At 41.4% G+C, this 21,220-nt stretch overlaps 1 protein-coding gene across 1 annotated transcript in view; it reads right to left on the bottom strand.

Annotated features, from left to right (window-relative positions):
• The window catches only part of LOC106540135 (uncharacterized), an 86,135-nt gene that overhangs the window by 28,801 nt on the left and 36,114 nt on the right, over window positions 1-21,220 (bottom strand). Inside the window, exons 17-25 of the mRNA XM_087729260.1 lie at window positions 18,498-18,622; window positions 17,450-17,585; window positions 7,846-8,061; window positions 6,838-7,008; window positions 3,351-3,497; window positions 3,220-3,269; window positions 2,146-2,266; window positions 846-931; window positions 457-583 (exon numbers count right to left, since the gene is read on the bottom strand). Coding sequence (XP_087585386.1) covers window positions 457-583; window positions 846-931; window positions 2,146-2,266; window positions 3,220-3,269; window positions 3,351-3,497; window positions 6,838-7,008; window positions 7,846-8,061; window positions 17,450-17,585; window positions 18,498-18,622 — 1,179 coding nt within the window. The remainder of the gene's footprint in view (window positions 1-456; window positions 584-845; window positions 932-2,145; window positions 2,267-3,219; window positions 3,270-3,350; window positions 3,498-6,837; window positions 7,009-7,845; window positions 8,062-17,449; window positions 17,586-18,497; window positions 18,623-21,220) is intronic.

Below are 21,220 nucleotides of genomic sequence, written 5' to 3'. Positions count from 1 at the left end.
CCTCCTCAAAAACACTGTTTTCAAAGAGACAATTAGAAGGAAGGACTTTTTATAACCCCAAAATCTAGAGATTTACTCAGGATTAAAAAAAGAAACATTCGCAGAATAAAAAAGCTTCTATGTTGGAGGTTCTGAACTTTTTTGACAATATATCCTTTTCAGGAAAAAATATTTTAAGCATGCATCCCAATTATATGTATATACTGTATATGTATAATTTATATAGTGTGCATATACTATTATATTAAAATATGTACGTACATTATAAAACATATCCCCAAAATGAAACTAGAAAAGGCAGAGATAAATCAGTATTGTAACCTATCTTCTCACATTTCAATGAATCATCTTGTGCACCTCTTGAGATGTGCACACCCCGGTTTGGAGAGCCTGTTCTATAGAAAACCAAAGTCAGCCAGGAAAAGAGAAGGAGAGAGAGAGAGAGTCATCACTCACAAAACAATGCAACGCATTCTCCAAAAGTCTGGCCCGCTGGGACGATCCATTGGCCAATAAACTTAGGTTCCCTTGAGAAGCCAAAGTGTAAAACATTTCACAGCTTTGATGTTCTACTTTACTAATGCTGGGGGGGAAACAGAACTGTCATAATTTAAAATGCAAGAAAAAATGGTTTATTACCACCACCCCCACCTTATAGCTACTTTTTGAGTAAATGTGTAAATATTTCATATCATGTCATGAAGATCATTGTTGCTCCTGGAACTCATCTTTTGGACAGTTGTTGGGAAGGTTAAAATTGCTAGAATCCAAAGAGAGCCAGAAGAAAAGCTTTAAAAAAAATAGCCCCTTCCTTTTGCTGGAAAGCACACTTCAGAATTACTCACGGGGAAAAAAGCAGAATGCCTGCTGGGTAGCTGCTGAGGTTTGTGGTCAGGTTGCTTTTGATGAGAAGTCGGGCCATGCAGGAGAGCTGATAAAAAGAAAATAAGGCATTGCTGTTACAATAAGCAAAAAAAGAATTGTATGCTTGTCACTGAAGGTAGATAAACTTCCCAACCATGTGGCCACCTGCATAGTTGCACTTCAGCCCATCTAATCTCCATCAGCATGATCAAAATCCAGGTGGACAGACAAAAGTGGGTCTTCTGAAGAGTTCAGGGGAATTGGATGCCTAAATGAGTGGAGCTCAAACACCGAGAAGTTACATGGTTGGGAAAGACTAGAATCAGAATTGTAAACAGATTTTGGGAAACACTTTGCATAACTATGGCTTGCTATTTTTTTAACTTAATGCTAAGCAGAAGAATTATTAATCATGTGCATTTTGGTTCAAATTTACTTATGGTACCACAGAGACTTCTTTCAGCTGGAGATCATAGTTTAATTCTCCCCGAGAAGACTGCACAATTGTCAACAAAGTGAAATGGAAGAGAGAAATCAGCAGCAAATTTCTCAGATAAACTAACATACATGAGTTTAGATGCATTATGGAACTCCACACCTGCCACTGTAGATGTAAAGCAGTGCACAGAAATAAAATCTAATGGCACATTAAAAGTGGAGTGAATGGGGGAATCAGGTCTTTGGCTGATGCCTTGCACTATTTCCTCCAAGAATGGGCATCCATGGTGTGTTATTCAAACAGAAAACCCACAGGTTCATGACTTAACAAGAAGAAGAGAGAGTTGGAGATGTTTTTCTACTATAAGGAAGATGTTATGTAGAATGAAATTCCCTCTTCTACATAATCCTGAAGCAAATAGATGCCTTAATTGTTTCACCTGCTTTAGGAAGTAGCAAACCACAAGAAATTAATTACCCAGCAATCCTTTAATATGCAGTCAGCCAATGTCAGGCTTGTCCCAGCCAATTCTGGACATGTTATAAGCAAATGTTCTATGACAAAGGTCTTGAGAGGTCAGTTTTATGGCAAATCCTAGAAAAGTCATTAATGAAAGAGGCCAGTTGATAGATGATGGCTGAATATACAGTATCACAAGTGCAATTCAAATGTTACTCTGTTTCATAGCAATCCGCCAGGCCCCTGCTTTGGGTAGGAACAGGGCCTTGCCGCTGACATGCCAGACTCAGGCTCTTGGCGTCTGCCCCACCGTATGCAGCCCTTGCCCTCTTTCTACCTTGAACCTGGGTTTGATCTGAACCTGGTCCAAGAGATCTCCTCACCTGCTCTTCACTCAAATTGGCCTTCTTACATCTCACTTCTTGGACTAAGGAGAAGAGCTGCTCAGGCATCAATTTACTTGCCACATCACACTGAAAGCCTTGCAAGATGAATGGAGAAAGCCTGAAAGCCAGAGAGACTGGTCAATCATGTCTTAGAAGATAATTATACCAGATTTCAACAAGAAAGCTTTTTAAGAATCTACAGAATTATCAAAATTCTGCCTCTGCTGTAGAGGCCCAGTAAATGATGCACAAGCTCCTGAGAGTCATTTGGCTGAGATGGGGCCTATAAAAATCAAATAAATATATAAAATTTTAAATGGGGCAAAAATTTGATCATAGTCACAGCTACCATCTTGACTTTTCTGACACCTTTGTAGAAGCTCATGTTCAATATTTCAAGTACTACTAGTCACATTACAATCATTGATTTAATGTTAAACTGTTTGCTTAACAACTGCAAAATTGGACATGCAAAGGTCCGTAAAGAGGGCGTACATAAGTGCACCAGCATGCCTACCGTCCCTGCCCTACTGTCCCCATTCATTTGTACTCATTTCCTTTGTTTATGTCCATGCTTATACTTATACCTGTTATCTTGTACATGTTTGACAAACTAAATAAAAAAAACTGGGGCATGTCTACCTAACTACCACATTGCTCAGCAAGAGAAGTTCTGGTATCAACCGTGGTGGTAAGTTGAGAGCTACTTTAGACAGAAGTTCAAGTTGAAATTTTGAAAGCTTGACAAACGTAACACATGCTTTGCTTTAAAAAAATTGCTGTATGTATGTATGTGCAACATGCTCAACCCATTTCTGCATGTTCAAAATACACTGAATCATAAACTAACCAAAGAGGCATTTAAGCTCAAACGTAGACAGCCTAGGTATGTTGGGAAGAAACAAGCTGGTTAAGCATGATTGGGTCCTCATTCCCCATACAGTATATAATTGAAATATCCTACACTATTTGAAGGGATAAATAAATACCATCTGTAGCTGCTCTATCTTGTTTTTCTCCTTTTCACCACAACATCCCCACTTACTCTACTATCATGATCCCAGAACTCACATTGTGTAGTTCTCAATTCTGGTGAAGAGATCTCCAAATATGACTGCTGCCTGGAACGAGAAGAGCACATCAGAAGCAAGAAATGCCGGAGTCTGCCCTGGTTCAGTCAGCAAATATGTCCAGAGCCATACCTGTTGTGGCGACCATGGTTTCTCATTGATTTTGTGGAGATCTGGAATCTGGCCTCCAAATATAAGCAGTGAATTGGGAACAAATTCAATTAAATCATCTGGAACATTATTTAAGATGTCATCAAGAGAGGAGGAGTTTGAGAGGATCTGCAAATGGCCCGAAGAAAGTCAGGTGAACTGCTCCAACCAGCAGGTTTTAAAAGGTGCATACATGCGGAATATTTGTTTAAGGAAGGGGGGAACCCCAGAAAATTAGGGGACGGGAAGGGAGACCTAATTATACATAGCTGGATCCTTTCTCCACAGGGTCATAATCCCCAATGACCTTGTGGGAAAGGCTCATAGAATCATAGGACTGGATGGGATCTTGGAGGTCTTCTAGTCCAACCCCCTGCTCAAGTAGATACCATTCTGGACAAATGACTGTCCAATCTTTTCTTGAAAACCTCTAGCAATGGAGCACTCAACTCCAAGAGGGAAGCAGTTCCATTGATTAATTGCCCTGTCAGGAAATGCCTCCTTAATTCCAGGTTGAATCACCCTCTGACAAGCTTCCACCCATCACTTCTTGTTCTGCGCTCAGGTGCTGTGGAGAATAAATGATGCTCTCTTCCCTGTGATGGCCTTTAAGTATTAGAAGACAGCTAACCCTTCTCTTCATTAGGCTAAACATACCTGGTTCCTTTAGCTGTTCATGACCCTCCAGACCCCTTATCATTTTTGTTGTTCTCTGAACTCTTTCTAGGACCTCAGGATCTTTGTGAACTGTGGTGACCAGAACTGGACACGGGATTCCAAGTAAAGTCTCACCAGTGCAGTCTAAAGCAGTACCACCACTTCCCGTAATCTTCATGCTATTCCAGGGAGCTGTCCACCAGCAAGACGCAACCCTCCATGCCTCTCCCTTCACCACCTCCACCCCCAGGTATGGTGAGCCCCACAATAAGACTCAACACCGGATTGCACGTGCGCGATTGTGCCCTGCAGTCGCATGTGGCGCCCCACTCCACCCCGGGTTCCTTTTGCATTCCGTTTTGGTGCCTTCGGGCGGAACAGAGCGCAGAGCCAGGATGCTGTGTAGGGCACACATCCCTCCACCCGGTCCAAACCAGGAGCAACCCATCTCTGATCGAGATCCTTCTGAATCTTGAGTCTATCTTCCAAATGACTGACAATTCCCTTCAGCTTGGTGTCGTCTACAAATTTTAATGATTTCCCCTTTCTGTTCTTCATCTACATGACTTATGAAGATATTGAAAAGTACTGGGCCTAAGACCGAACCTTGTGTGTTTCCCTCCATGTAGATGTAGTTCCATTGAGGACTACATGCTTGAGAGCAGTTGATCAGCCAATTATGAATCCATCAGATGGTGAAGCTGTCTAACCCACATTGTTCTATCTTATCAAGAAGTAGGTTGTGGTCTACTTTATCAAATGCATTACTTAATATGTTTGTATGCTTATTTACAATTAAAGACTTTTATAACTCAGAGGTTGCTTTTGGGAGAGTTGTTCTCCTGAAAGGCAGTTATAATAATTGTACAAAATAAATAAATCAGAAACTTAATGACAAATTTCAACATCTATTCCCAATCCAGCTGGATGGCAGGGAAACTGTGGGGTTGTAAAGCTCTACCTACCACTGCAACTTTCTTCATCAGCAGCTGACAGAAGCAAGAAAGCAGCAGCTGCAACACTGGCCAACTTTGTCTCTGAGTTACCTACAGCAAGAGCAAGAGCCAAAGGCAACCCCCTCCCCCTTTCACTGTTGGTCTCCAACCAGGGGTTAGAGCTAACTGCCAGGGAAGCTTTAATCAGCCTTTCTGCAGTGACCAAGGATTGGCCTGGATGCTGCAAAGACCTTCCAACTCTCATATTCTTTGATTTACAGCAGATGCGGCTTGTTGAATTGTTTGTTTGTTTGTTTGTTTGTTTATTTATTTATTTATTTATTGACTTATATACTGCTTCATAGGGCTTTCAGCCCTCTCTAAGCGGTTTACAAATTTTTTAGCAAATTGAGTCAGCAACTTGCCCCCACAGTCCGGGTCCTCATTTCACCCACCTCAGAAGAATGGAAGGCTGAGTCAACCTTGAACCGGTGAGATTTGAACCGCTGAACTGCAGATCACAGTCAGCTAAAGTGGCCTGCAGTACAGCACCCTAACCACTGCGCCACCTCGGCTCTTATATTCATTTATCTGAGCAATCCTAAAGGGACCCACCCAGGGGTGAAATCCTCCCAGTACGGGCCGGTTTGCCCGAACCGGTAGGGACGGTAGACCGTGGTTCTCCGAATCAGGGGTAAAAATCCCTGGTAGCCCCACCCTCGCCACTGCCTGGTCTGGCTAAGCCTGCCTGGCGAACTACTAGCTTTTTCCCGCCAGCCTCCAGCTTGCTTAGCTTCTCTTTTCAGACCGAATCCCGAGCTGTTGGAGGCAGAATGCGTGCCTTGCTGTTCGCCTGTTGCTTCTGAAATCCCTCGGCTGCAGCCTGCAATCCATCTCATCGGCTAGCAACTGAATCTGCCTGCCTGCCTGCTGCCTGCCTTGTGCCTTCAATAGTAAGGGGGGGGGGTACTTTAAAAAAAAGGTTACTTGGGGTTTTTTTAGGAATTTTTTTTTAGGAAATAATAGTCATTTAAAATTAAAAAGTCTTAGCTGCTTTTATAGTTTTAGATTTGTGCAGCTTTCTGAGTTTTTGTGTGTTTCTTTAATGTTTCATACTCAGTACACAAACACACAAAATCACACCAAGCTGTATGTGACATTTTGTGCTTGTGAACAGTTGGTTTTGTGAGTTCTCTGTGACTGTGAGTTTCCTGCTTGTTGTAGGGGACATTTTTTGTGCTTTTACATTGTGTGAGAGTTGCATAATGGCATTGTGTTTTTGTTAAGTGTGAAAGTTGGTTTTTGAGCTCTTTGTGGCTCTGTGAGTTTCCTGCTTGTGGCAGGGGCCCTTTTGTGTGAGGTGCAGCTGCTTCTGCATTGTGTTGTTTTTGTGTTAAAACTAATGTTTTGTATTTTGTGTGCTTTTGCATTGCTCCCATCACTGGTCCTCAGCTAACAAAGCTCTTTTTCTTCCTTTTGTAGTAGCAGCCTTTACCAGCAAGAATGAAAAGACAACAAACTTTGGTCGGTTTCTTGGCCAAGAAACCAAAACTGTCACAACAACCATCAGATAATACATTTTTGTAGGTCATTATTATCATTGGTGCATCGAAGACAACACTTTTATTGCTCTTACGTTAAGTATTCTTATATAAATATTCTTCATTATTCTTATTTAAGTATTAAATGCACGAAATGATTGGTATGTTTTCTTTTTGTAGGTCATAAGGGCAAAGAAGTGAGGGTGACTTTGCCATGCCCACCCAGTCACATGACCACCAAGCCTCACCCACAGAACTTGTAGGGAAAATCTTTAGATTTCACCACTGGATCCACCCTTTTCCCAACATTTCTTATCGTCACTTTTCTCCTCTTACCTTGCTGACAAAGGCCTTCTTCACATGATTGGGACTTTTTCTGAAAGCTCTCTGAAAGCTCACATTCTTGGCCAGCTTAACTATGGAACTGGCTGCCATGGTGTCAAAACTGGTACCCGGCAAGCCTTCTGCCAGGGTACCGAGATGCTCAAATTTCTCCACTGTGTCTAGCTGCAGGAAGAAGGAGGCAGATGGTCAAGACTTAAATCACCTCTGCCTAGGATTTGCCTAGATTTGAGGGGGTGGAAGTGAAATGCCCTCTATTGGTGTCAACCACCCTAGCCATTACCCAACTTTCTAACTCTGATCCCCTCTGTCCAGAGCCCTGAAAGAAGAGGAGAGTCCAAGAGGCTAATTGTTTCCCTTGCTACTTTTCCTTTTCCTTTGTCTCAGTAGACAAAATGGAAACACATTTCAGAAGATGACCATGTCACTTCATCTCCTTCTCTTCTCTCACCCTCTTGCTTCCTTCTTTATCTCTTCTTTCATCAGGTGGCGGTATTATGAATAGGCAGAATGAATACACAGAAGGCCTCTTTTTGCACAGTACAATTACCAGAGACATTTTCCTACATTTTCTTTTCCTTTCCCAGCATTAGAAAAGTTAAGATCTATTCAGATCTTAGTGTCACCTTTGGAGATATGCTTTTGTAAGCCGTAATGGTACATAAAAAGCAGGGTGCTGGGCTCCACAGGGAAATTTAAAAAGTTAAGATCGTAACTGTGATTGCAATTTTGTCTTTTTAAAACTTTCCTGTGGGTGCCCTGGCAGGGCATGCATTAGTGGGAGATTGAGAGCGATGGCAGACAAGAAACTATTCTAGAGACAGGAGGGGAAAACATTAAGGTTTGTATATCTGCAGTGAGCTGGAATCCTCTCTCCATTATGGTTTTTCTTCCAAAACTAAAATTAAAAAATATATCTTATTGAGTCACAATTACACCAGTTGAAAACTGGTGACACACACTGATATTAACAGATCAGAAATAGGAAGTCACAAGATTTACCTTGTAATTGAACAGGATCTTGTTTACCAGAATCTGGGATTGTCCTCTGTTCCAGTCTTTGACCTTGCCGAGTGATTCCAAAACCTTGTGATCTACTAGGTCTTGTGCTGTTAGATTTGAAATCTGACCCGTGGTGAGCCCCATTGCCTGCTGCCCCAAAGCTATCAAGGTCTGTTTATCAAATGTCTTGACTTGAGCCACAAGCATATGAGCAAGCTAGAAAAGAAAAGCTGGAAGTTATTCAACGTTGAGATATTTGAAGTACTAAATTGATTTGGAGAAAATTCCATGACAACATTTGATTTGTTTGTGTATATACAGGTGAAACTCAAAAAATTAGAATATCGTGCAAAAGTTCATTTATTTCAGTAATGAAACTTAAAAGGTGAAACTAATATATGAGATAGACTCATTACATGCAAAGCAAGATAGTTCAAGCCGTGATTTGTCATAATTGTGATTATTATGGCTTACAGCTCATGAAAACCCCAAATCCACAATCTCAGAAAATTAGAATATTACATGCAATCAATAAAATGATTGTTCAAAGAACAATATTGGACCTCTGAAAAGTATAAGCATGCATATCTACTCAGTACTTGGTTTGGGCCCCTTTTGCAGCAATTACTGCCTCAATGCGTCGTGGCATGGAAGCTATCAGCCTGTGGTACTGCTGAGGTGTTATGAAAGAGCAGGATGCTTCAATAGCGGCCTCAGCTCTTCTGCATTGTTCGGTCTCATGTCTCTCATCTTTCTCTTGGCAGTGCCCCATAGATTCTCTATGGGGTTCAGGTCAGGCGAGTTTGCTGGCCAATCAAGCACAGTAATCCCACGGTTATTGAACCAGGTTTTGGTGCTTTTGGCAGTGTGGACAGGTGCCAAGTCCTGCTGGAAAATGAAGTCAGCATCCCCATAAAGCTCATCTGTGGAAGGAAGCATGAAGTGGTCCAAAACCTCCTGGTAGACGGCTGCGTTCACCCTGGACTTAATGAAGTACAGTGGACCAACACCAGCAGATGACATGGCTCCCCAAATCAGCACAGACTGTGGAAACTTCACACTGGACTTCAAGCATCTTGCAGTGTGTGCCTCTCCATTCATCCTCCATACTCTGGGTCCTTGGTTTCCAAATGAGACGCAAAAGTTGCTCTTATCAGAAAAGAGGACTTTGGACCACTGAGCAACAGGCCAGGTCTGTTTTTCTTTAGCCCAGGTAAGACGCTTCTGACATTGTTTGTTGTTTAGGAGTGGCTTGACAAGAGGAATACGACATTTGAAGCCCATGTCCAGTCTGTTTGTGGTGGCTCTTGATGCACTGACTCCAGCCTCAGTCCACTCCTTGTGAAAGTCCCCAATACTTTTGAATGGCTTTTTCTTGACAATCCTCTCCAGGTTGCGGTCATCCCTGCTGCTTGTGCACCTTTTTCTTCCACACTTTCCCCTTCCACATAACTTTCTATTAATGTGCTTTGATACAGCACTTTGGGAACATCCAACTTCTTTTGCAATTACCTTTTGAGGCTTTCCCTCCTTATGGAGGGTGTCAATGATGGTTTTCTGCACAACTGTCAGGTCAGCAGTATTTCCCATGATTGTGATCCCTACTGAAGCAGACTGAGAGACCATTTAAAGCCTCAGAACCCTTTGCAGGTGTTATGGCTTAATTAGCTGATTAGAGTGGGACATTTTGAGCCTAGAATATTGCACCTTTTCACAATATTCTAATTTTCTGAGATTGTGAATTTGGGGTTTTCATGAGCTGTAAGCCATAATCATCACAATTATGACAAATCATGGCTTGAACTATCTTGCTTTGCATGTAATGAGTCTATCTCATATATTAGTTTCACCTTTTAAGTTTCATTACTGAAATTAATGAACTTTTGCACGATATTCTAATTTTTCGAGTTTCACCTGTATTTGTTAAAAGGCCCTGACCTTATCCTTTGAAACTTTGGTACAACTTCCAAGTCATCATTTAATTCTGCTGTTCAGTTTGCTGCTCAGGCCAAGGAATGGGAGGTCAAATAATCTCCTTGAAAATCTTTTGAGCATTTACAGGTCTAGAGTTCCAGATGGCTTTCTCGTCACCACAGGACGCCCTGGGAGCCACTTTTGTATGATATATCCTCCTGGTATGCATTTGAGTGAGTGAGTGATGGAATTGAGGAGGAGGAGGAGAGGAGGAGCCAATGTCGCAAGGAGACGATGTACGATCTCAGTGCTCTGAGTTCGCTGCCGATACTTTTGCCACTGGGTGGTCCAAATGGACCTAAACCATCCCGCAGAGATGGTGAATGGGAACAATGCTTCCTGCTGATTCAGGGACATCGCAAAGTCCCTGATCAATCCAGGAGAAGTTCTTCTAGCTGGCGACAAAAGCACAGCCCCTAGGCTGATGAAGTTGGGGCGGCTCCGAAATGGAAGGATACGGAAAGAGAAAGTGTTTTCAGCTGGTGAGGAATTTTTACCGTTTTAAAAGAGACTGCCTATAAAAAACTTAATTGGAGAACAGAAGAAATAAGCAGCGGAATTAAGCTTTGAATGGTTTTGGACAGTGGGTTATCTTACTTTTTAAATGCTATTTTCATGGATGGAATTTATGCAAGCCTTTTAAAACAAATGGATTAAGTTTTCTTCTACCTTTTTATTATTTTTTGCAACCTATGGACTAAAATTCTCCTTCTTCATTACTGCGTGTGTTTTTCCCCTTTTCTTCTCTATTTCATTCAAGAATTTGACTTTTTTTAAAACTTGGAATAAAAAAGATACAAAAGGCAACAAAGAAAATTGTAACAACAGAGGGAAAGATGACATTGCTACTCGGAGGCTGGAGGTTTGTGTATTGGAAACAAAACACTTTTACTTCCTCACTGATTATTCTGGTTGGCACTTCAAGATCTCACTGTTTTGTCTATAGAGAGTGATAAGAAGAAAAGCATACACATGTCCCTTTGAAGTATATCTTTAACCAGAGAAAAGTGAAAATAAAACCTCATTGTGAATTTATGCTAAATCTTGTAAAAACCTTCCAAGCCAGAGCAGCAGTGTTTGTCAGCTGGAGATAAGGGCACAATCTTAACAGCAGAAAAAAAAATTAAGTTTGCAAAAGATATTGTTAGAAATTCAGAAATTATCAAACACATTTGAGAGGATGGAGAAGAAGTTGGAAAATCTAGAGCATCTAACAGCAAAATATGATGAAGAAGTTGGAGATGTTTATCAAGTGGAAAAAGTGGAGGTGAGTGTGAAGTTCCCAGAAGATGACCTAATTAATTTACGAGCCTCGAGACAAAGTTCAAAAGAAATCCAATCATTTATTAGGATCAACATTCTGGCGTGGACTCCTGTGGAGCCAAAGCTGCTTTCGTTTAATTGCGTTTGAACTTTACCCCTTCTGTCCTGCGTCATAACTCATATTCTGCAACTAGGCTGTGGAACGAGTTACCAACAGAGATCCGGACCCTCCCCACCCTTGCAGCCTTCCAAAAAGCCACCAAAACCTGGCTGTTCCGGCAGGCCTGGGGTTGCTGACTCAAACCAGGTCAACCCCCAATTAATCCGGATATATGTTGTGTTTTTAAAATGTTTGTATTGTCTTATGTTCTACCCCTGTATGTTATTTTATTTTATTCATACTTGTAAGCCGCCCTGAGTCCCCCCCGAGATTGGGCGGCATATAAACCCATTAAATTGACAATTGACATGAGATCCAACTCCGCCCGAAGGCATGCATGGAATTTCCACTTCCATGCCAGCCTGATAATAGTCATGGCAATGCTTTAGAAGTTGACAATTAGAGTCCTAAAAACCGAAGAGAAAAATGACCACAAAGAATTTAAATCCGCTGATATCTATGGTGATTGATTTGTGTCTGGAAATGGAAAGAGTGGAATACGGAAAGGGGAATTAAATGAAGGGGAACTCTACCCCAGATGGCATAGTGAAATTTAGTGATAGTAGATATAGTTAAATAAATAATTGATAATGATAATAATGTATACATATGTATTGCTATGATAAGTAATAATTGGATATGAATATTGAATGATACCTATGAAAGGAAGATTAGAAATTTTCTGGTTATATATAAAGGTTAATAAAAAAGAACTAAGTCAAATTTAGTTAAGTTTTGATTATTAAAATGTTATGATAAAGGATACAGTCAAGGAGAGGAGGAACCAACGTCACTACGATACAGACGTGCAGTCTTGATGCTGCGAGACCGCAGCTGATACTTTCGCCACTGGGTGATCCAATCGGACCTAAACCGTCCCGCAGAGACGGTGAAAAGGAAGAATACGTCTTGCTGATCTCAGGGACATTGCAAAGTCCCTGATCGATGCAAGAAAAGTTCTTCAAGCCGGCGACAAAAACCCAGCCAATGCTGATGAAGTCCGGTTGGCTCCAAAATGGAAGACTATGGAAAGAGAAAGTGTTTCCAGGTGGTGAGGAATTTTTACCGTTTTAAAAGAGACTGCCTATAAAAAACTTAACATTAATTTAAATTGGAGAACAGAAGAAATAAGTGGCGGAATTAAGTTTGGAATGGTTTTGGACAGTGAATTATCTTATTTTTTAAATGCTATGTTCATGGCTGGAATTTATGCAAGCCTTTTAAAATGAATGGATTAAGTTTTCTTCTATTTTTTTTCCTTTTATTATCCTTTGTAACCTATGGACTAAAATTCTCCTCTTTCATTACTGTGGGTGTTTTTCTAACTCATTCAAGAATCGGACCTTTCTTTTAACTTGGAATATAAAAAAGATACAAAAAGAAATAAATAAAATTGTAATAATAACACTGCTACTCGGAGGCTGGAGGTTTGTGTATTGGAAATGAAACACTTTTACTTTTCTTACTGATTATCCTGGCTTGGCACTCCAAGGTCTCACTGCCTGTTTCTAGAGAGTGATAAGAAGAAAAGCATACAGATGTCCCTTTGAAGTATATCTTTAACCAGAGAAAAGTGAAAATAAAACTTTATTGGGAATTTATGCTAAATCTTGTAAAAACCTTCCAAGCCAGAGCAGCAGTGTTTGTTAGCTGGAGATAATGGCACAACTTCAACAGCAGAAAGAAACTTTAAGCCTGCAAAAGATATTCTTAGTAATTCAGAAATTATCAAACACATTTGAGAGGATGGAGAAGAAGTTGGAAGACTTAGAGCATCTAACAGCAAAATATGATGAAGAAGTTGGAGATGTTTATCAAGTGGAAAAAGTGGAGGTTAGAATTCTAAAAACCTAAGAGGAAAATGGCCATAAAGAAATTAAATCTGCTGATATTTATGGTGATTTGGTTTGTGTCTGGAAATGGAAAAACTGAAATACTGAAAGAGGAATTAAATGGAGGGGAAATCTACCCCAGATGGCAAGATACAGAAGAAGAAGAAACAAAAGAATTTATGGATTTAAAGAGAGAAATTTTATTATCAACATCATTGATAACACTACTGACAATTAAAGATAAGCTGATTAAGGAAACAGAAGAAGGGCATCGAAATTACATGAGAGATTTTATAAGCAATAAGTTGCTAAGAGGAGTCCATACAAATTTGATTAAGGAGATGATTAGATGACTGATACCACAAATGGCAGAAGACATGAGACTGTTTTGCTACTAGAAAGATACAGGTTGATAGATGGAAGTGTATAATTTAAAACTAGTTAAACTTAGTGAAATTTAGTAACTAGATATAGTTAAATAAATAATTGATAATGTTACTAATGTATACAATGTGTAGTGTTATGATAAGTAATAATTGGATATGAATATTGAATGGTACCCATGAAAGGAAAATTAGAAATCTTTTTGATTATATATAAAGATTAATAAAAAAGAACTAAGTTAGATTCAGTTAAGTCTTGATTATTAGGAGGAAAAATGTTATGATACATGATATAGTCAAATAAAGGAGGGATAATGATAACAATGTGTGTATATATGTATGTGTGTATGTGTGTATGTGTGTATTAAACATATATATATGTTTAAAGTCACAACCCCTGGTATGTATTAACCACTGATATTAACCACTCAGCTGATAACAGATCAGAGCCTGTGGCTTAGTGGTTAATACATCTGCCTAATATACAATACAGCCCAGGTTCAAATCCCAGTAAGGGTATGGCTAGCTGATGAGAGCTAAATAGCTTGAAATAGATCTATACTAGTCTCCCTTTATTTATTTATCAGCACAAATACCACACAAATGTAACAAAGGCAACAGTAAAATATTGGGCTTTCTGTCTGGATGGTCTCTTGTGACGAGCCGATGGACAGAGAATGGAAGCATTTAGCTTCCTCCCATAATTGGGGCATACCAGGGGTTGTGACTTTAAATATATACCTTTCTCCCTGGCTCAGCTGATAACGGATCAGAGCCTGTGGCTTAGTGGTTAATACATCTGCCTAATATGCAATACAGCTCAGGTTTGAATCCCAGTAAGGGTATGGCTAGCTGATGAGAGCTAAATAGTTTGAAATAGATCTATACTAGTCTCCCTTTATTTATTTATCAGCACAAATACCATATACACACACATACACATACACACACACACACACACACACACATATATATATATATATATATATATATATATATATATATATATATATATATATATATATATATATATATATATATATATATATATATATGTACAACATAAGGAAACTGGATGTAAATTGTAAACAGTGATTTAGAAAGGATGATTAGAAAATTTTGTTACTAAATATTACGGATGTTTAGCTAGAATAGGACATAAGGATTCAGTGTTATTGGAGGATTTTAGAAATAGTAAATGAAATACCAGTATGTGGTTATGTATTAAATCTTGGTATATTTTATGATGAAGGACGTTTAAACAATTATAGTCAAATGATGATGGTAATATGTATAAATATCTGAGTTAAAATATTTGAGTTAATATGAATTATGATTGATGTCTGTGGAAGAGACGCACGAAAGTCTTTTGTAACCAACTGGTACACTTTCTACAGTATATAAAGAAGGAAGATTCTTTATGTTGTGTTTGTTTTGAAAATAAAAAATAAATAAAAAATTATTTTAAAAAAGGATACAGTCAAACAAAGGAGGGATAATTATAACAATGTATATATATGCATGAGTACAACATAAGGAAATTGGATGCAAATTGTAAACAGTGATTTGGAAAGGAGGATTAGAAATTTTTGTTACTAAATAGTATGGATGTTTAGCCAGAATAGGCCATAAGGATTCAGTGTTATTGGAGGATATTAGAAATAGCAAATGAAATGCCAGTATGTGGTTATGTTTTAAATCTTGGTATATTTTATGATGAAGGATGTTTAAACAATTATAGTCAAATGAAAATGGAGCTATGATGATGGTAATATGTACAAATATATATATGAGTTAAAATACTTGAGTTAATATTAATTATGTTTGTTGACTACGGAAGAGATGCACGAAAGTCTTTTGTAACCAACCAATACACTTTCTACAGTATGTAAAGGAGGTTTCTTTGTGTTGTGTCTGTTTTGAAAATTAAAAATAAAAAAAATATACATAAAAAAAGATATATCCTCCTGGTATGCATTTGAGTGAGTGAGTGAGTGATGGAATTGAGGTGCCACACGTCTCATTCAGAGACATTGCCTTAGGGGGTAGGTTCTGGCAGTAACTACTGCCGGTTTGCTCGTGGGCGTGCTGTGTCCGCACGTGCATGCGCAGAGCAATACAAATTGTTCTGCACATACGCAGAAGCAAAAAACAAGATGGTAGTGCATATGGTACCACCAGGAGAACGGTTCAGGGGCCTGGCAGGCCTGGGTTGCTGCCGGTTCCAGTGACCCAGGCCGCCAAACTACTACCGGTTCGGCCAAACCAGGCCAAACCAGTAGGAACCCACCACTGATTGCCTTGGTTTCAATCCCAGTCTGCACCTAAGGAAGCAGAATGTTGTCTTGACCCGTGACCCGACAAAAGGGCGAACGACAAAACCGCACCCGACTAAACCGCGTCGCTGACATCATCAACGTGGCGACAATAGCCAGCGCGGAGAAAGAAGGGTGCTTTAAATAGCGCATTGAAAGAAAGCCGATTTAACTTAAGGTAAGGGTTAGGTTTAGGGTTAGCTTTGGGGTTAGGTTAAGGGTTAGGGTTAGGTTTAGGGTAGGTTAAGGGTTAGGGTTAGGTTTAGGGTTAGGTTAAGGGTTAGGGTTAGGGTTAGGGTTAGGGTTAGGTTAAGGGTTAGGTTAAGGGTTAGGTTTAGGGTTAGGTTAAGGGTTAGGGTTAGGGTTAGGATTAGGTTTAGGGTTAGGGGTTAAGTTTAGGTTTAGGGTTTACAGCGTGCTTCTGTCTCCGCACTGTTGTCGCCCTGTTGATGACATCAGCGACGCGGTTTAGTTGGGCGCGGTTTTGTCGTTCGCCCTTTTGTCGGTGAACCATCTTGACCAGCTCTACATTTTAAATAGACCTCCCTTTCCTCTCAATACAATTTTTGTCATGAACAATGCACAAGGATGCCTTATCAATGATGTGGTTGACAGTGCTGAGAAGGACTAAGTTCTGCACTATTCCTATTGGCTGCCTGGGAGCTGTAGCCACACCTTTCCCCCTCCAGTCCCTTGCCAATGTCTCCAGGATAATTCTGATTTTGACAAGAATGTTTACATTGGTCTCTGTTCTTTTTTCAACAGAACCTAGGCTGATCCCCAATTAAGAGACAGTCCAAACAGCAGCTGTTTTCTAGCAGGAGGACAGGGTTCAGGGGAGGGGACCCTGCAGAACAAAGGGTGAGAGAGATGGTTATAATGGTGATGAACATGTGGCTGAAGATTAGCATGTTGCATTTTTGGAATTGATTTCTGAATAAGAAAACTTCTGTAAATCGAAACCAAAGAATCCCTGCATGCAACACAGATAGTTCTCTCTCTGTTGTCCCAGGGGCCAGCCCACTTCCATGCCTGTGATATGAAAAATGCTACTTATATTTACTTCCCAGGCCACTGTTCCTAGGCCAATCCTATCCATGACAAGGTCTCTGATCAGCCCTGTAGGGTCACCGTAAAGGAGCACCGACCATCTCTTCCTACTTCTATATTCTCTCTTACTTTATCAGGCAGCTTCTGCCATCTTTTACATCAAAGACAGGAACGGAGAAAGACCCACCTTCTCTGTACATTTCCCATGATACCAACTTGATCCCATTCATTGTGGAATGGCTCCACATTTGCATGTATAAGGAACATTTCTCTGTTCTAGCCTCTGGTGAACAACAACAGTGTCCCACTGAGAATAGAACCGTGACCTCTCCCACCAGAAAAAATATTGGCTTTTCAAAGGGCATGAAAAAGAAAGTCAGTTGTATAAACAATTGGCTTGTTTAGACTGCATATTTAGCCAAAGAACAAATGTAATTTGCTGTTTGATTTAGACTTTTCAGAAAAGATACCTGGAAAGACTAGCGGTCCCAGCCCTCTTTCACTTCCCAATCCAATCCAGCAGTGCCCATGAATCTCCTTTCATGAATAAGCTTCAATATATATCACAAATTTAGGACTATCATTTTCTGAGCAACATGTACAAATAGAAAAGCTGAGTGAGTTCACCTGGCGGTCAGAGGCAGATGGGTTGGAAGAACTGCAATGGTGGTTGACCCGGGCAATGAAGCTCAAGGCCTCTGCAGGGCTCAGATGGGAGATCAAGGTTGAATGTTGTGCAAAACAAACGAGTTGATCTGGAAGGCTGGGAAGAAAGCAAAGACCAACCGCTGCTTCAGATTTATCCGAGACTCGTATCTTTGAAGATTTGGGTTAACTCTAGGCAGCTGCTAGGTGCTTCTTGAATTGATGCTCTGCAATAGCTACCGCTTGATGTACATGTCCTATTTTTCGTGGATGCCTTTGATGGTGGCTCTGTGGTGATGCATGCATGTGGAAGGAGGGCACTTCTAGCAAAAGGCCCTGTTCGCCTTCGGTAGAGGGCTAATAGACAGGTGCTAAAGGTTAAGGAAAGCTTCCTTTGAGTTGGGCTTAATTCCTGATGACCTCATGGATCCATTTATGTAGGGGTTTGGGGGGTAACAATATAGATTTGCTGTATATAAAGTTAATACAGTTTGCCTTCTTTTTTTTCAGTATACATATTCTAGACTGGTTCTTCATCCAAGTATTGATCGGATATGAGACTGTTTAGCTTTTTCAGGCTCAAGCAAGATTAACTAACTAGTGTTTCACATTACAATTTGCTTCATACAGTGGCTGTTTCAGGCTGAAATGAAGCTTTCCCGAAGAGCTACTGTAAGATAGATAGGGTTAGTTTGGATCCCCAACTCTGTTTTCCCTCCCCATTCTATGCATTCACTCCACAGAATTGGAAATTTCCGTTTCCACAAAATGAAAATGTTTTTTACAACTACATAATTGTGCAGATTTTCTTACTATGTGATGGAAATTTCACACATGTATTTTTGAAATATTAGCATTCAAATACTTTTCCTTGAATTTCTTAATGGTTATCTGGAAAAGCAGCTTCAACAATTCTGTGTCTTATTTAAAGCTACAAAATATTTGCTTATCCGGGAAGCTCCCATCCCCTAAATGTTATAGTTAATATATTAAAATATATTAATCACATCAGAAAGACATTTCAACTTACCTGTCAAGATTGAAATCCGAATCAACAGTAAATAATGCTGTAGCATACATTTCTGCCAAATCTTTACGGATTTTATTTCTATTGATCAGCTCCAGGTTGTCTCGGTTAAAAGCAAGATCTTGAAACTAAGAAAATACAAATTGTGTAAGGACTTTCCAGTATGAGGGATCAACCAGCAAATTTTATATCAGAATAGAGCTGGATGGGACCTTGTAGGCTTCTAGTCCAGCCCGCTGCTCAAGCAGGAGACCTTGGCGTATCCCATTTCAGACAAGTGACTGCCTAGCCTCTTCTTAAAAATCTCCAGTGAAGGAGAAACCACAACTTCTGAAGGCAAGCTCTTCCACTGGTTAATTGTCCTTACTATTAGGATGTTTCTCCTTAATTCCAGGTTGCTTCTCTCCTTGATTAATTTTCATCCATTGTTTCTTGTCCTGCCCTCTGATGCTTTGGAAAATAAATTGACCCTCTCCTCTTTGTGGCAGACTCTGAAATACTGGAATACTGCTATCATGCCCCCCTAGTCCTTTTTTACTTTAGACTAGCCAAACCAAAATCCTGTAACCGTTCTTCATATGTTTTAGTCTCCAGGCCATCAACATGACTGACAACTGCAATAGCTCAGTTCTCACATCATGTTAAAATCAGTTAAATCATGATGAAATTCTACAAGCAAACATCGTACTCGTACCATCAGTCAGCTGAACACCCAATCCTCACAGTACTGTCTTATGTCTAGGTATATTCACCCATCTTGTAAGGTTGTTTTATTATTATTATTATCCTTCTCATCTTCCTTACTACCCATTCTTCTTGGTATATTACCATTATTATTATTCTGTTGCTTCACATGTACATTGAGAGCTTCTACACCAGAGACAAATTCCTTGTGTATCTAATCACACTTGGCTACATAAAACCTGTTCTGTTTTATTCTATTCTAATTCCTGCTCTATTCTTCTGTTCTGGTCTCCAAGGTGGGGCGTGGGAGGAGTCACTGTGTGGGTATTGTTACGGCCCAATTGCCTGGAGACTGAGGAAATCTGAGGTCACATCCCCTGTTCCTCCTGGAGACTCCTCAGATTAACCTCAGCCTTCGGCCTAACAGGAGCTATTCAGTGACTCTCCAGTGAATAGTGTAGACTTTTTCTCCCTTTTGCAGTATCCACAGGATTTTCCTACAGCCTTATTTTACTTTTAGAAAATTTTTCCATCTCTCCTACCTCCCGGTGAAGGGGTGTGTGTGCAAGAAGCCAGGCCGGGCAGCAGCTGCCCTCCGGAGGTGAAGAGGAAGTCATCAGAGCTACAAAGACTCCGAGGGCAGCAAGAGGAGGAAGGAGCGGCTCAGCAGGAACCGCTCTAGACACGGACCGCATGGTCAATGGTTGCCATTTTGGAATCGTGGGCACATGCGCGCATAGCACTAAGGAGACTGTTGCAGTCTCCCAGCTCACCAGCACCTCCAGAGAACAGCTTCTTCGGGCCCGATTCCTTTGGCCATCGGTGGAGGCCCAGCGCAGGTGATGCAGCAGCCTCTGATTGACCCGCAGGAGCCCAGAGGAGCACCGGATTGGCGAGCAGAGGCCTTGTGGAGGTAGAGAGAGAGAGAGAAAGACTCACAGTGAGTACTGCGATGGCGATGCCGCGAGGAACAAGGGAGCCAGGGCTCCCAGCTCTCTAGGGCCTGCTGATCCGAGTGAGGGAACCTCCAAGGGGGTAGGCCCCAGGCCCAGGGAGAGATCACCCCCTAGGAAGTGTTCTTCCAAATCCTCTTGAAGGGAGAGGCCTAGGCAAGAGGCCCCATCTACCAGGGCGACCAGCAGGAGGGCATCAGCCCCTCCCCAGCTAGATCTCACTCTCCCTGCAGGCCCCCTTCTCTCTCCCAGGAACCTGGATCCCCAGGTTCAGCGAGGCACTCAAGGGAACGCAGCCCCTTGTCCCCCCCTCTATCTCTTTCCCACTCTCCAGGGCCAAGGGGGGATCCCTTTGGGCGCAAGACAGGGGGCTTTTCCAGGCACCCTTTGGCCCCTCAGGCCCCAGAGCACAGGGACTACAGGGAACCTCCTACCCTTTCCCCTGCCTACCCAGAACTGCCAGAGGGATTCCAGATTGTGCTGGCTAAGGCTATTGCAGATGGCATTACCTCAGGCATGCAGCACCAGTTTCAGGTAGCCAGGCCCCAGTCTACCTGTGGGGACCCACAGGATCACACAGCCAAGCCGTACTCTCCACCCCCCAGGGACCCCCGAGCCTCATCACCTTCCACTGCCAGCGAGGGATCAGAGTCAGGGGAGGAGGAGCAGAAGGATTTGGGGTTTTCAGAAGATGAGGATCCATCTCCCTCAGAAGTCTCCTACATTGCAGGGTTGTTTTCCCCCTTGTCATTCAGTTCCCTTCTGTGCAAGGCTAGGGCCACAGCAGATCTGGAGCCTCCTCCAAAGGCTAGCCAGAACCCCACCCCCAGCACTAGTGGGGAAAAGAAGAAGCAGGGCCCTTTTCACAGTCCCCCGGTGGAGAATGAGGAGATTCCAACTCCAGACCTTTTCATGGAGGCACTCAAGTCGCAGTGGACCAAGTTAGGGTCCTTCCCCACGCATGGGAGCAATGACCGTAGGTTCTACAATTTAAACCCAGCTTTCACCCAAGCTTTGCAGATGCCCTCCGTGGATGCTCCAGTGGCAGCCTTGGCCTCCGCTTCCTCCGTAGTAACAGGAGACATCTCC

This window comes from Thamnophis sirtalis, unplaced genomic scaffold (assembly GCF_051295495.1).
Source record: "Thamnophis sirtalis isolate CommonGarterSnake01/CBP01778 unplaced genomic scaffold, rThaSir2_p1.2 scaffold_14, whole genome shotgun sequence".
Classification (NCBI taxonomy): domain Eukaryota; kingdom Metazoa; phylum Chordata; class Lepidosauria; order Squamata; family Natricidae; genus Thamnophis; species Thamnophis sirtalis.
Note: the sequence above shows the minus strand (reverse complement) of the source record. Positions and strands in the feature narration are given on the sequence as shown.